This window comes from Felis catus, chromosome B2 (genome assembly GCF_018350175.1).
Source record: "Felis catus isolate Fca126 chromosome B2, F.catus_Fca126_mat1.0, whole genome shotgun sequence".
In the NCBI taxonomy this organism is placed as follows: domain Eukaryota; kingdom Metazoa; phylum Chordata; class Mammalia; order Carnivora; family Felidae; genus Felis; species Felis catus.
Genome location: NC_058372.1, coordinates 74,461,271 through 74,477,918, shown reverse-complemented (window position 1 = coordinate 74,477,918; position 16,648 = coordinate 74,461,271). Strand labels below are relative to the sequence as shown.

The 16,648-nt window shown below is 37.0% G+C and overlaps 1 protein-coding gene across 9 annotated transcripts in view; it reads right to left on the bottom strand.

Annotated features, from left to right (window-relative positions):
• The window catches only part of DOP1A (DOP1 leucine zipper like protein A), a 114,340-nt gene that overhangs the window by 71,939 nt on the left and 25,753 nt on the right, over positions 1–16,648 (bottom strand). For 8 of the 9 annotated variants that reach the window (XM_019830895.3, XM_019830898.3, XM_045057773.1 and 5 more), the window contains exons 2-3: positions 9,199–9,389; positions 4,507–4,688 (exon numbers count right to left, since the gene is read on the bottom strand). In XM_019830895.3, coding sequence (XP_019686454.2) covers positions 4,507–4,688; positions 9,199–9,336 — 320 coding nt within the window. In that variant the 5' untranslated portion in view covers positions 9,337–9,389. Of the gene's footprint in view, positions 1–4,506; positions 4,689–9,198; positions 9,390–16,648 lie in introns of those variants that run through there. The other variant, XM_019830900.3, reaches the window with a different exon arrangement.

Below are 16,648 nucleotides of genomic sequence, written 5' to 3'. Positions count from 1 at the left end.
TTAAATTAGGTATGCTTTTAACAACTATAGAATAGCAATATAATTTTACTCCATAATGTGTATGTCAGAATGTCTGCCATATTTAGAAATGGTTTTCTAGAAGTGGTATTCTAGAGATAATTTACTATTGTTACGTAACATACCAGTGACAAAATCAGATATACTGTAATGTATTTTTTATTTTTTTTAATGTTTATTTTTGAGAGAGAGAGAGAGAGAGAGAGAGAGAGAGAGACACCAGAGCATGAGCAGGGAAGAGGCAGAGAGAGAGGGAGACACAGATTTGTAGCAGGCTCCAGGCTCTCAGCTGTCAGCACAGACTCTGACGCAGGGCTCGAACCCACTGTCTGTGAGATAATGACCTGAGCTGAAGTCAGACACTCAACCGACTGAGTCACCCAGATGCTCCAGATATACTGCAATTTTGTAAAATAGCTATGTTTCTTAAGGTAAAATTTGTGTTATTTTAAAGTTGAAAAAGTAGCAGGCATGAATTATAAAAGAAAAATATTGCATTAAGGAAGGAAAATCCAGGGGCGCCTGGGTGGCTCAGTTGGTTAAGCGTCCGACTTCAGCTCAGGTCATGATCTCACAGTCTGTGAGTTCGAGCCCTGCGTCGGGCTCTGTGCAACAGCTTGGAGCCTGGAGCCTGCTTCAGATTCTGTGTCTCCCTCTCTCTCTGCCCCTCCCCTGCTCATGCTCTGTCTCTGTCTCAAAAATAAATAAAAACATTTAAAAAAATTAAAAATTTAAAAATTTTTTAAAAAAAGAAAGGAAAATCTATCAGTTAATAGGGAATTACACACATTGATTCAGCAATTCTCAGCTTTTCTTTTTAAGTGCTTTCTCTTTGGAATGTAGTATTTATTACTACTAAAAACCTGTTACTGACTTTAGATGGTATTTTTAAGACATCCATGCAGAATTTAAAGACAAAACATATATGCACAGTAAAGCAAATCAGCAAAGCTAAAAGTTTGCATTAAAAAAAAAAAAACTAAAGTGATAAACCCATGACAAGACTGACCAAAGTAAAAAAAAAAAAAGAAATGAGGTCTGAGTTACCAGTGTCAAGACTAAAAGAGGAAAACTAGATATATACATGCAAAAGAATGAAACTAGACCCCTATCCTATGCCACACACAAAAGTTAACTTGAATTAGGGACTTAAATATAAGGCCAGAAACTATAAAATTCTTAGAAGGAAACATAGGGGGAAAGCTCCTTGATATTGGTCTTAGAAATGATATTTTGGATATGAAACCTAAAGCACAAGCAAAAAAAGCAAAAATAAACAACGAGGACTACATCAAATGAAAAAGCTACTGCACAGTAAAAGATGATCAAGAAAACAAAAAGTCAATCCATCGAATGAGAGAAAAATATTTGTAAACCACATATCTAATAAAGAATTAACATCCAAAATTAATATAAGGGACTCACATAACTGGATAGCAAAAACACCTCCAATAATCGAATTAAAAAGTGGGCAAAGGACCCGAACATTTTTCTAAAGAAGATCCTGGAATGGCCAATAGGCACATGAAAATGTGCTCAAGATCATTAATCATCAGGGAAATACAAGTCAAAACCACAATGGGGTACCATTTTACAACTGTTAGACTATTATCAAAAGACAAGAAATAACAAATGCTGGAGAAGAAGTGGAGAAAATAGAATCATTGTACACTGTGGGAGGGAATGTAAACTGGTACAGCAATTATGGACAATAATATGGAGGTCCTTCAAAAAATTGAAAATAGAACTACAATATGATCTGGAAATCCCACTTCTGGCTATATGTCTGAAGGGAATGAAATCAGGATCTTGAAGAGATATCTGCATTCCCATGTTCACTGCAGCATTATTTCCAACAGCAAGACATGGAAACTTCTGTCCACTGACAGATGAATGGATAAAGTGTCACACGATTATGCACGTGCACACGCTCATGTACACACACATGCACATTCTCTCTTTCTCTGGAGTACAATCATGGAAAAAAAGAAATCTTGCCATTTGTGACAATATGGATGGATCTCTAGGGCATTATGCTAAGTGAAATAAGTCATACAGAGAAAGACAAATGCTGTATGGTCTCACTTAAATGTGCAATCTAAGAAAATCAAACTCATAAAAACAGAGAAGAGAATGGTGGTTGCCTAGCAGGTGGGGGGAGGAGAAATGAGTGAAGGTGGTCAAAGGTACAAGCTTCTAGTTATAAATAAGTTACAGGGATGTAATGTACAGATGGTGACTAGGGTTAACAGTACTGTATTTGAAAGTCGCTAAAAGAGAATAGACCTTAAAAGTTCTCGTCATAAGAAAAAAAAATCACAACTGAGGTTAGGATGGATGTGTTAACTAAACTTATGGTAATCATTTCACAGTATATACATATATCAAATAATATGTTGTATACCTTAAATTTAGTGTTGTAGTCAATTATATCTCAATAAGGTTAAGAAAAAATTTTACATCTATATGAAAAGAGAGAGAGAGAGAGAACGAACTAGTGACCTGGAAGCTAGGTAAGAGGAAAGTACCCTGAATGCAGCACAGACAAGATGTTTAAAAACAAGGAAGAGAGGATCAGAAATGGGAAAGTCAGAGTGAGAAGATCTAACACATGCTTACTCATAGTTCCAAAAAGGGGAGACAGAATAGATGGAATCAAGGCAATTTTAAGAGTTTCAGAATTGATAAAAGTCACTGATTCATAGATTTAAAAATCCCAATGAATCCCAACTGGGATAAATACAGATACCTCCCTCTAAATACATCACAGTAAAACCACTGAGTACTAATGATGAAGATGAAGAAAGTCTCTTATAGATAGGATAACTAGGCAAGTCTTCTCTGGGGATCTGATATTTAACCAGTGATTTGGATTAGAGCATTACAGAGTGAGGGGGAAAAAGAAAAAAATGAGGAACAATAAACAAAGAGACCTGTGTTACAGAATGGAGTAAATTGGGTAGAAAGTGGCAGGAGCTGGAGGTAATTGACAGGGGCAGGGCCAAAATATACAAAACTTTAGAAACATAGTAAGGGTTTTGATTTTGACTTTAAGTAACAGCAAGAAGTCAATGGAGGTTTTTAGCAGGGGAATGACATCTATTTAATGTATTAAAAAGTTTACTCTGGTACTGTATGGAGAAAAGGGTATAAAAGGGTAAGAACAAGATATTATGTGAATGTTAGAAGGCCAGTGACAAAGACCAAGCTAGAGATAAAGCTTACTTAGAATAGACGCTGCCAGTGAGGGTGGAAATAAGTAGATGTATTGGAACATCTATCAGAACAATAGGTAACAATTATTGAGTACTTCCTATATGCTGCACATTGTTCTAAACACTTTATATATATTTACATTTTTAATTCTATTAACAATCCTGTGAAACTGGTAATCTTATTCTCATTTTGCAAATGAGAATACACACAGAGAGATGAAGAAAATGATCCAAGATCACAGAGCTGGTTAGTGGTAAAGACAAACTATTTTGATTCCTCTGCTCCTGTGCTTCACCAATGAAACAGATCTCCTAGTGAGAGAATGTACATGGGAAGAAGAATATGGGCAAAGAAAACAAGTTATTAAGTGTAACCCTTGGATTTCAGGCTCATGTAAATGGATGGACAATGGTGCCATTTACTGAACTTTAGTGCACTGCAAAAGGCTGGGTTTATAGAAAATGAACTTAGTTTGGAAGAGGGTGAGCTTCAGCTGCTTTTAAAGAACCACAAAGAGATGGCAAGTAATCCAGAAGTTTAAAGCAGAAGCCAACACTGGTGATCCCAAGTTGGGAGTCGGCACTTAAAAGATAAACCGTGGGTGTGAATATGCCCACCCAACAAAAGAATATAAAGTGAAAACATAAGACTAAGCAAACTTTAAGAAATTTTGTATGTCCAGGGATGCCTAAGTGGCTCAGTCAGGTGTCTGACCTTGATTTTGGCTCAGGTCATGATCTCATGGTTTGTGAATTTGAGCCTTGCATGGGGCTCTGTGCTATCACAGCACAGAATCTGCTTGGGATTCTCTCTCTTCCTATCTCTCTACCCCTCCCCACCTGCTCGCTCTCCTCTCAAAGTAAATAAAACTTAAAAAAAAAAATTCCATATGTCCATATCAAGATTGAGAAAGTAAACTGGAGAATGTAAACCAATAGAAAAAGGCTATTCCAGGTAAAGAATGGTCAACTACATTGAAAGCTGCTGAGAGATAAAGGTATCTTATTTTTTTCTGGATAGTCCTTAAGTTTAAAAAGGCAGAAAGTACTGTAGTCTCAACACTTTTAAGTAAAAATCATAAATGACATAGAAAAAGAAAAAAATTTAACATTAAGGAATATCCTAAATTTTTCTGAAGCACTTAACTATCAAAATATTTGACATTGATACCTAAAAACTTCATTAAGGAGTTTTCAGTACTTTAGCTTTTACTGCACAAAGCATAACACAGTTAAAAATATATTTTATTTATACATAAAAAATTATTCTTACCTGTATAAAAAAAGATCTTTGGCAAGTCTCTTGGGTCCAATGATTTTAAAGATAATTTCATATGTTTCAAGTGCCTTTCGATGAACTCCACCTGGTAATGCTGGATGTAGGCATTGAGCTAGGCGTTTGCCTATAGTCAGCTTTTTGGGTACTACCTGGTACTTTGCATTATTTTGTAAAACCTTGAAGAAAACATTTTAATTCAGTTGGAAAAACAAAAACACTTTATCTTTTATTTCCATTTCCTAGCACAGAATTTTGAAAAAATCCTTAAAGGACTTCTTTACATTCTAAAAAGTTATAAAAGATGTCAAAGAACTCCTGTCTTAGTTACATCTATCAATATACACCATATTTAAAATTAAAAATGAGGATGCAAAAAAATTATTTTGTTAAAAAAAACCAAACCCACTCCACGTTAACAGAAATACCATTTTTATTAAAAAAAAAAAATCACAATATTTCAGGCGCCTGGGTGGCTCAGTAGGTTGAGCGACCAACTTCGGCTCAGGTCATGATCCCACAGCTCGTGAGTTTGAAACCCGCGTGTGGCTCTGTGCTGACACCTCAGAGCCTGGAGCCTGCTTCGGATTCTGTGTCTCCCTCCCTCTCTGCCCCTAATCCACTAGCATTCTGTCTCTGTCTCTCTCAAAAATAAACAAACATTAAAAAAGAAAATTTAAAAAAAACACAACATTTTGCCAACAAATTTATTCAGAAGAGAGGCAATGATTTTGATTTTTGCAAATCTTTAATGTCAACCTACTTTTGATACACTATTTCAAAGATATGAAGGAAACTGGACCTCAACATAAATATGTCGTTGAAAGAGGGAGAACCACTGCTCCAAGATATCATATGTCAGCAAGGAGTTCTTTCAACATTTATTTATTTTTGGGACAGAGAGAGATAGAGCATGAACGGGGAAGGGGCAGAGAGAGAGGGAGACACAGAATCGGAAACAGGCTCCAGGCTCTGAGACATCAGCCCAGAGCCCGACGCGGGGCTCGAACTCACGGACCGCGAGATCGTGACCTGGCTGAAGTCGGACGCTTAACCGACTGCACCACCCAGGAGCCCCTGTCAGCAAGGAGTTCTAATGCTTCCAAGAATCTACAAAAGATTATAACTACCCATTTGTTTTTACTAATTTCCCAAGTGGACCAATCACAACTGTGTTTATTCAAACATAACATTTATTTAGAGATAATGGTCAGGGTGGAATTTACAGAAGATCCTATTTTATAAACCACCCAAAGGAGATTAGTTATTTAAGTAACAAAAAAGAACTTATAAATTAATTCTTCAAAGTATTATAGTACAGTGCTGATAGAACATTACAGAATAAATGCACAATGAAAACAGGATGATATGCTAGAATTTGATTTAGAAGAAATATTTTAAAAAAAGTCCTTTGGGGCGCCTGGGTGGCGCAGTCGGTTAAGCGTCCGACTTCAGCCAGGTCACGATCTCGCGGTCCGGGAGTTCGAGCCCTGCGTCGGGCTCTGGGCTGATGGCTCGGAGCCTGAAGCCTGTTTCCGATTCTGTGTCTCCCTCTCTCTCTGCCCCTCCCCTGTTCATGCTCTGTCTCTCTCTGTCCCAAAAATAAATAAACGTTGAAAAAAAAATTTTAAAAAAAATAAAAAATAAAAAATAAAAAAAGTCCTTTATCTTACAAAATAAAGAACCGAAATTAAAATACATAAAATGATCTGTCAAAGGCAGTACAGTAGAAAACTCAGGACAAAATCTCCAGGTTTTTAACAAAAGTGAAGGCTCTGAGGTCCACTTGAATATAACACTTTCTTCATTTATTTTTTTTAAGTTTATTTATTTTGAGAAAGACGGAGAGAGTGCAAACAGGAGAGAGCACAGGAAGAGGGAGAATCTCAAGCAGGCTCCACACAGCCAATGTGGAGCCCATGTGGGGCTCAAACTCACGAGACCATGTGATCACAACCTGAGCTGAAATCAAGAGTTGGACGCTTAACCGACTGGGCTACCCCCGTGCCCCTACATAAAACATTTTCAAAATTCTTCCCACTACAAGTTTTTAATTTAGTTTTAAACTAGATGCAATGAAGGCAAATAAAGTTAAATCTAGAAATGAAAAGCAAATTAAGGGCAAAACACTGGCAAGAACACAGCTATGAAAAACATTTTTCAACTAGCTGCTTCCGTGTGTCCAAAGTTTTAATCTCAATTTTAAACACAGTAGCCAAGAGTCAGTATTTACATATTTTAAATTTATTTATTTTTAGTAATCTTCACACACAACATGGGGCTCAAACTCAAGGCCCTGAAATGAAATATGTTTTTCCAACTGGGTCAGCCAGACACCCCAATATTCACATATATTTTAAGGAAAGGTATAATTACTTCTGCAGAAGGAAATTTAACGATCTATATAACATAAAATGCTTTAATAAAAAAACTGTGTTAATACAAAATAAAATTTTAAAAGAGAAGTAAAATATAGCATGATTTTTTTATAGCACCATTATCTAAAAGGATTTCTGAATTGGAAAACGTTCTTTTTAAAAGCAATTTTGAATTGAAAAAAAAATGTATAATGAGGTGAAAATGTAGTATATTAATAAATAACATTTTATATTAAAACATGTATTTAGACTATTTTCAACAAATTTATACTAAATACAATCCTTGCCTGTTCACAGCTTAAGTTTTCCCAATGACTTGCATATCCTCCTCTGTGTTATCTGGATACAATAAAATGTTTTCATAAATACTAAGTATAAAAACTACTTATGTACTTAATTAGGTCTATTAATTTCCACATTTAATAAATTGCTTTTAGGAGTGCCTGGCTGGCTCAGCTAGTGGAGCATGTGATTCTTGATCTGAGTGAGTTTGGGCCTCATGTTGGGTGTAGAGATTACTTAAAATCTTTAGGGGCGCCTGGGTGCCTCAGTTGCTTGAGCGTCAGACTTTAGGTCATGATCTGGTGCTTCGTCCGTTCAAGCCCCACGTCAGGCTCTGTACTGATAGCTTGGAGCCTGGCGCCTGCTTCAGATCCTGTGTCTCCCTCTCTCTCTACCCCTCCCCTACTCTCTCTCAAAAGTAAATATTAAAAAGTAATAAGAAAATAAAATCTTTAAAAAATTTAAAAAAAATGAACTGTTTTTAAATATAACTCCTAGTAAGTCTTCAGAAAGAGATTCTTCAGAAGGAGACTGGGTGGCTCAGTCGGTTAAGCGTCAGACTTCAGCTCAGGTCATGATCTCACACTTCATGATTTCAAGCCCCACACAGGGCTCTGCGCCAAAAGCTCAGAGCCTGCCTTGGATTCTGTGTCTCCCTCTTTTTCTGCCCCTCCCCTGCTCACGCTGTGTCTCTCTCTCTCTCTCTTAAAAATAAACATAGAAGAAGAAAGAAAGAAAGAAAGAAAGAAAGAAAGAAAGAAAGAAAGAAAGAAAGAAAGAAAGAGACTCTTCAGAGCAAGAAAGAACCTAACTACCTTTAAGCATACTCATAATTTTGGATGCAATTTCTTGAGGATATTATAAAAAAAATCTGAGAATTTATCAAACCCTAAATGATAAATGTTACAAGTTAACATGTCAAACAGAAGTTTGTGCATCTAATTTTAAGATAAATCCTTGGCACATTAAAAATGAAAGCTTTTCTGGAAGACATTAATTATCTATAGTATGTATGAGGTCAAGCAATAGTGTACTTGGAATGTATTTTAGGATAATTTCTTTCCTAATAATTGTATGTTAAGCTATTTGACATTAAAAGTTACGGGGAGAGCTCTCATTTCTTATCATCTTCCCTTCTGCATTTAATTTTTTTTTTTTTTATTTTTTTTTTTCAACGTTTATTTATTTTTGGGACAGAGAGAGAGACAGAGCATGAACGGGGGAGGGGCAGAGAGAGAGGGAGATACAGAATCGGAAACAGGCTCCAGGCTCTGAGACATCAGCCCAGAGCCCGACGCGGGGCTCGAACTCACGGACCGCGAGATCGTGACCTGGCTGAAGTCGGACGCTTAACCGACTGCGCCACCCAGGCGCCCCCTGCATTTAATATTTAAAAACATTCCAATTTAGTAACAACTGCTAAAAAAAAAAAAAAAAAAAAAAAAAATTCCCAAAATCAAAACAATAAGTACGAGGTGAGCAAAGTTTGATCTAAGAAAACAAACAAAAAACAGTGTAAAAATGTAAAGCTATGAATTGATCTGTAATGCCATCATAATAGTGGATTAAAACCAGACATGTTAAGAGGAAACATTCAAGGCCAACCCCCAAGGCCTAAGTGACTACTTATCACTTTCTTAAAAAAAAGTACTGAATATATCTAAGAATTGCCTGGATACAAAATTTTCCTTACTGCTACATAACATTTGTAAAGCACATTTCAAGTTACCACTTTCTACACCAGTTTCTAATTTTGTTGTCAGGAACTCCAGGACCATATCTTTGCTCAATTACAGAAACTTGTTAGCTCTCAGAGTTATTAGCATGTTTGCTTCCTAGTCTCATGTTTTTAATGGTAATGTTGTTTTGGCCTCAAAATACGCCTGGCTGTTCAGGCATGCAATTCATGAAATAAAATAGCAGTACCAAAAGTAATCCTAAGCTTTAGTTATGTTTTTACAATTCTTTACTTCAAGCTTTAGAGAAATCCAGTAAGTAGAAATTCAGATTTCTGAATTTCTGGACATACCTTATTAAGTTTTCCAAGTGCCGATATCAAATCTGCCCATTCACTGGAATATTCAAAATTCTTTAGTGCTTTGTCAATTGCGGCTACATAGTTTCTGTATTTGGAGTCACTCAGTAACTCCAGCTCTTCTGTGTTCATCCTCCCACAGCGTTCCACTAGAGACCAGTTCCAAAGTCATGTAAAATCATCACCTATAAAAAAAAGTTTGCAGAAGGAACCAAAGTTACAAAGTAAAGTATTAAAATGAGTTCATATGCTCTTGCTATAAAACTATTGGCTAACTTAAAAATGTTTCTTGAGTGAGAAGTGGTCAAAACTGGTCAACTAGTACACAGAGTCATGAAGAATTCCCGTGTTCCTTCCCACAAACTGGAAAATGGCTGTGAGAACAAAGGGATATAAAAGAATAGGAAATATTCTGGTACTTATTTCAGCTTAGAAATCATGTTATTTATCTCCTATTTTCTGATACAATATTTGTGATAGACATACTCTTTTGCTTTGTTTTGACACATAAATACATTAAGATTAGTTTGGATTTGATATATCAAGGACATGCAGTGAAAAAAAAAAATGAAAAGAAAAGAAAAAAAGAATGACTTGGAGGGGCACCTGGCTGGCACAGTTGAAGAGTATGTGATTCTTGATCTCGGGGTTTTGAGTTTGAGCCCCACGTTGGGTGTAGAGAGTCTTAAATAAAGCTTAAAAAATATTTGGAGGTCATCTCATTTTATTAGACAATAAATGAGCATTTATAGTATAAAGGAACAACAACTATTCAGAATTTGACCTTACTTTTGATAAAACTGACAAATACACATGGTAATTTAAAACATGTTCATACATTCTTTGATACCGTTTTTAAAAATGTGGTTCCAAATCCTCTAGCCCCTTGGGCTGGATTTTGTGACTCAATTCTGACAAAAATAGCAAGGCAGAAGTGATAATGTGTCATGGCTAAAACTAGGTTATAAAAGAACTTTAGCTTCCTCCCTTATCGTCTCTAAACTAAGATCATTAGGTCTGGGGAAAGCCAGTTGCCACCTTGTGAGAACACTTACACAAGCCCTATGGGGAGGTTCCAGTGGTAAAGAACTGCAGCTTTCTGCCAACAGTCATGTGAGTGAGTCATTTTGGAAGCAGATCTCCCATTTCTAAGCAAACCTTCATTTGACTGCAGTACCAACCAACATACTGACTGTAACTTCATGAGAGGTCCTGACACAGAGCTACATAACCAAAGTCTCTCAAATTCATGACTTATAATAATCTTGCTGATTTAGGCCCCTGACCTGGGGGGTAATTTGTTATATAGCACTAGATAACTAATAGAGCAGTAGTAAGGATTTAAATGAGGCTCAACTAAATTTGGCCCAATGTGGCCTCTCCTCCACTATTTTTGTTATCCTGTCAGACTTTTAACTAACTCTGTACCTTTCTTTAGAGCTGGATTCATGGATGTGGAGGAGGGTCTAAGAATGGGACTCAGTATCTCAACATGATTAAATGAAAGGTAAAAACAGTCTTTCCAACAAGTGGCTTTGGGGTAACTGGATATCCACATGTAAAATAATGAAGTTGACTCCTTCCTCATATCTACACAAAAATCAACTCAAAATGGATGATAGCTCTAAATGTAACAGTTATAAAAGTCTTAGAATAAAGTACAGGAGTAAGTTTTTGTGGCCTAGGGCTAGGCAGTCTTCTTAGAAATAACATAAAAACATCACAAGCAACAACAAAATAAATTGGACTTCATCAAAATGAAAAACCTTTCTGCTTTAAAGGATATGGTCACAAAATGAAAAGAGAAGAGGACTTCCAGGGAAGATAGCAGAGTAGGATGACACTAAGCTCACCTTGTCCCATGGATACAGCCAGATGATAAACACATTAGTGTAAGTAACTAAAAAAAATGACCCAGAGACTGGAAGAACAAACTCTCCACAGCTAAATGTAAGGAAGAGGCCATATCAAAGAGAGTAGGAGGGTGGTGACAGATTAGGAGCTAAATAGACCCAAGGGACTTTCCACAGGAGGGAGGGAGGAATACCCCAGGCACAAGAGAGGAGAGAAACAAACTTTCACACCAGGGAGACTGCACAGGGAAGATGAATCCCCAAATATTTGGCTTTCAAAACCAGAGGGGTCAAATTTTGTGAGTTCTTGCAATCGCAGGCAGGACTTAAAAACCTGGAACTTTAGGGGGCACCTGGGTGGGTCAGTCGGTTAAGCGACTGACTTAGGCTCAGGTCATGATCTCAGTTTGTGAGTTTGAGCCCCACCTTGGGCTCCATACTGACACTCAGAGCCTGAAGCCTGCTTTGGATTCTGTGTCTCCTTCTCTCTCTGCCCCTCCCCAACTTGTGCTCTAAAATAAATAAATGTAAAACACACACACACATACACCTGGAACTTTAAAAATCAGGAGGTTTATGAGAGAGCAAGGAGGGCGAGAGGAAACTGAGTCCCAGCCTTAAAGAGACAACATAACAAATAGCTCCACCCAAGATACAGCAAAGCAGCAGCAATCTGTCAAAAGCCTGGTGTATCCAGGAGGGAGATTTGCTTACTAATCTCAGAGCATGTGCCACAGGGGCAGGGATCTTTGGGAGACTTCTCCAGGAACAAATGAGCTTTCTCTCCCTCACTCCGCAGCATAAACACATGGACACCTGCAGCAACCAGCCAGGGCACCAACACTTGCTACCTAACTTGTTCATAGTGCCCCCGCCCACTTGTTCTCTTGCAAACATGCCCCAAACAGCCAGAACTCTACTCCAGATCATCATCCATAGCAGACCTGAACAAACCTTGCTAACACTACCAGACCTGCCCCCATACACTTCTGTATATCAGCCTCTTCCAACCCACGTGCCTTAGTTCCCAGCAGCTGCAGGAACCCTCCTGTGGCTGACAACCTTGCTGGCACCAGATGCCCTGTCCTCACATTCTCCTACACCTCTGTGCTACTACATCTCTGGCAAATGTTCAAGTCCAAGGTGGCCCCAGGCTGGCCGATTAGCAACACAAGGACCAAATCCTGCCCTTAACAAGCAAAGAGAGCCATTGTAGACAAATGGACAGAAGGCAAAAGCTGCTCAGCTACAACAGCAGGGCACAGACAACGCACATAGGAGATACCCCTGAAGTGCCAGGTACTGGTCAGCAGGGGACAAAGCACTACAGGGCACTACATGCCCTCTTAATAGGCCACTACTTTCCAGAGCAGGAGATGTAGCTGACTTTCCAAACATATGGAAACAGACACAGTTAAACAAATGGAAGAGACAGAGAATATATCCCAAATGAAACAGGACAAAAATCACAGTGAGAGCTAAACAATACAGAAATAAGTAATACAACTGATAAAGAATTTAAAGTAATGGTCATAGAGATACTCACTGGACTTTTAAGAAAAGAGTGAAGGACCTCAGTGAGACTCTTAACAAAGAGAGAACATAACCAATTAATGATGAAGAACTGAATTACTGAAATTAAAAATATACTAGATAGAGGGTGCCTGGGTGGCTCAGCTGGTTAAGCATCTGACTCTTGATTTCAACTCAGGTCATGATCTCACGGTCGTGTGATGGAGCCCCATGTCAGGTTCTGCACTGACAGCATGGAGCCTGCTTGGGATTCTCTCTCTCCCTCTCCTTCTGCCCCTCCCCCACTCATGCTGGCTCTGTCTCTCTTAAATAAGTAAACTAAAAAATTTTTAACAATACACTAGGTGGAATAAATAGTAGACTAGAGGAAGCAGAAGAACGGATTAGTGATCTAGAGGACAGAGTAATGGAAAGCACTCAAGTTGAGCAAGACAGAAGAAAAGACATAACAAAAAAATGAAAATAGGCTTAGGTAAATTTAGCCATATCATGAAGTGTAATAACATTTGCATTATAAGGATCCCAGAAGGAGGAGAGACAGAAAAGGGGACAGAAACCATATTTGAAGAAATAAGAGCTGAAAACTTCCCGAATCTGGGGAAGGAAACAGAAATCAAGATCCAGAGGCACAGAGAACCTCTGACAAATCAACTCAAGGAGGTCCACACCAAGAATTAAATACACACACAGTAATTAAAATGGCAAAAAGTAGTGATAAAGAAGGAATTTTAAAAGCAGCAAGGGAAAACAGTTACATACAAGGGAAACCCCATAAGGCTATCACCGGATTTTTCAGCAGAAATTTTGCAGACCAGAAGGTGATGAGCATGACATACTCAAAGTGTTGAAAGAAGAAAACTGCAGCCAGGAATACTCTAGCAAGGCCATAATTTAGAATAGAAAGAGGGATGAAGAGTTTCCCAAACAGAAGTTAAAGGAATTCATAACCACTAAACCAGTCCTGTAAGAAATATTACAGGGGACACTTTGAGTGGAAAGGAAAGACCATAAGAGGGAATAAGTAGGAAAGAAAAAAAGCCGTAAAAATAAGTATGTCAACAAAAATCAGTCAAGGGATTCACAAAATAAAAGCATATAAAGTAAGATGCCATATACCTAAAATATGAGGGGGAGAGGAATAAAGAATGGGTTTAAACTTAAGCCATCATCAATATAGACTGCTATATGTATAAGATGTTATATACAAACCTAATGGTAACCACAAAGCAAAAATTTGTAATAAATATGCAAAAAATAAAGAGAAAGGAATCCAAGTATATCACAGAGTGAGCCAACAAACCATCAAATAAGAGAGCAATAGGAAGAAACAGAGAAGAACTACAAAAAAAGTATGAAACAAGTAACAGAAGAGCAATAAGTACTTTTCTATCATTAATTACTTTGAATGTAAATAGACTAAATGCTCCAATAAAAGGGTGACAGAATGGATAAAAAAGCAAGAACCATTTATAGACTGGCTACAAGAGATTCATTTCAGACCTAAAGACACATGCAGATTGAAAGTGACAGAATGGAAAAGCACTTATCATGCAAATGGAAACAAAAAGCAAGTAGAAATACTTACATCAAGCAAAATATCCTTTAAAGTTTTTATTTTTATTTATTTTGAAAAAGAGTGCGTGTATGAGCAGGGGAAGGGCAGAGAGAAGGGGAGAATCCGAAGCAGGCTCTGTACTGTCAGTGTGGAGCCTCATGTGGGGACTCGAACTCACATGAGATCATGGCCTGAGCTGAAACCAAGAGTTGAATACTTAACTCAGTCACCCATGTACCCCTGGACAAAACAGCCTTTAAGCAAAGGTTGTAATAAGAGACAAAGAGAAGTAAGCATTAATTATATACATTAATAAAAGGAAAAATCCAACAAGAAAATATAACAATTACAAATATTATGCACCCAACATGAAAGCACCCAAATACATAAAGCAGGGAACTTTAACACCCCAATTACATCAATGGATAGATCACCCAAAAACAAAATAAACATGAAAACAGTGGTTTCAAAGGACACACTGGAGAAGATGGGTCTAATGGATATATTCAGAACATTCCACCCTAAAACACCAGAATACACATTCTTTTCAAGTATACATGGAACATTCTCCAAAAGAGATCACATATTAGGGCACAAAACAAGTCTCAATAGATTCAAAAACACTGATGTTATACTATGCATCCTTTCTGAGAAGAATGCTATTAAACTAGAAATCAATTCACAAGAAAAAATCTGGAAAGAACACAAACACATGGAAGTTAAATAACATGTTACTAAAAAATGAATGGAAAAAAAAATGAATGGAACAAGAAATCAAAGAGAAAAATAAACAAAATACATGGAGACAAATGAAAATGAAAACACAACAGTCCAAAATCTTTGGGAAGCAACAAAAGTAGTTCTAGGAGGAAGTTTATAGCAATACAGATTTACCTGAAGAAATAATAAAAATCTCAAACAACCTAAACTAACACCTAAAGGAGCCAGAAAAAGAAGAAAACCAAAACCCAACACCAGTAGAAGAAAACAAACATTAGAACAGAAAAGAAATAAAAACTAAAAAACAAACAAACAAACAATAGAACAGATCAATGAGGGGCGCCTGGTTGGCTCAGTCGTTAAGCATCCGACTTCCACTCAGGTCATGATCTCACAGTTTGTGAGTTTGAGCCCCGTGTCAGGCGCTGCGCTGACAGCTCAGAGCCTGGAGCCTGCTTCAGATTCTGTGTCTCATTCTCTCTCTGTCCCTCCCCCACTTGTGCTCTGTCTCTGTCTCTCAAGAATAAATTTAAAAAGAAATAAAAAAAAAAAAAAAAAAAAAAGAACAGATCAGTGAAACCAGGAGCTGGTTTTTGAAAAGATCGATGAAATCAACAAAACTTTAGCTAGACTCATTTAAAAAAAAAAAAAAAGAATTCAAACAAAATCAGAAATGAAAGAAGAGAAGTAACAATTGACACTATAGAATTACAAGGGATTATTGGAGATATTATGAAAAAATTACATGTCAACAAATTGGACAACCTAAAATCATGTAACCTCCCAAAACTGAATCAGGAACAAAGAGAAAAATGTGAATAGACTTCTTACCAGTAATGAAACTGAATTACTAATCAGAAAACTTCTAACAAACAAACATCAAGGACCAGAGAGCTTCACAAGTGAATTATACCAAACATTTGGAAAAAGAGTTAAGTACCTATTCTTCTCAAACTATTCCAAAAAAATAAAGAAAAGCTTCCAATTCATTCTATTAGGCCAGCATTATCCTGATGCCAAAACCAGATAAAGACACTACAAAAAAAGAGAATTACAGGTCAGTATCTCTGATGAACACAGATGCAAAAATTATCAACAAAATATTCACAAATTGAATCCAATAATATACTTAAAAAGTTATTAACCATGATCAAGTGAAATTTATTGCAGGGATGCATGGGTGGCTCAATATTTGCATGGGTGGTTTATATCACATTAACGAGAGGAAGGAAAAACACCACAGATCATCAAAATAGATGCAGAAAAAGCATCTGACAAAGTACATCAATTCATGATAAGAATTCTCATGAAAGTAGATTTAGAGAACATACCTCAACAAAATAAAGACCATATATGAAAAACCCACAGCTAATATTATACTCAATGGTGGAAAGGTGAAAGCTTTTCCTCTAAGATCAAGAACAAGACAGGGATGTCCACTCTCACTACTTTTATTCAACACAGTACTGGAAGTCCTAGCTGTAGCAATCAGACAACAAATAAAAGGCATCTGATAAGGAAGGAGTAAAACTTTCACTACTTAAATGATGACATGATACTATATATAGAAAACCTTAAGGACTCCACTAAAAACTATCAGAACTGATAAATGAAATCAGTAAAGCACAGAATACATAACATACAGAATCCTGTTGTATTTCTCTACACTAATAATGAGATAGCAGAAAGAGAAATTAAGGCTACAATCTCACTTCTATTTGCACCAAAAAGAATAAAATATATTGGAATAAATTTAACCAAGGAGGTAAAAGACTGGTACTCT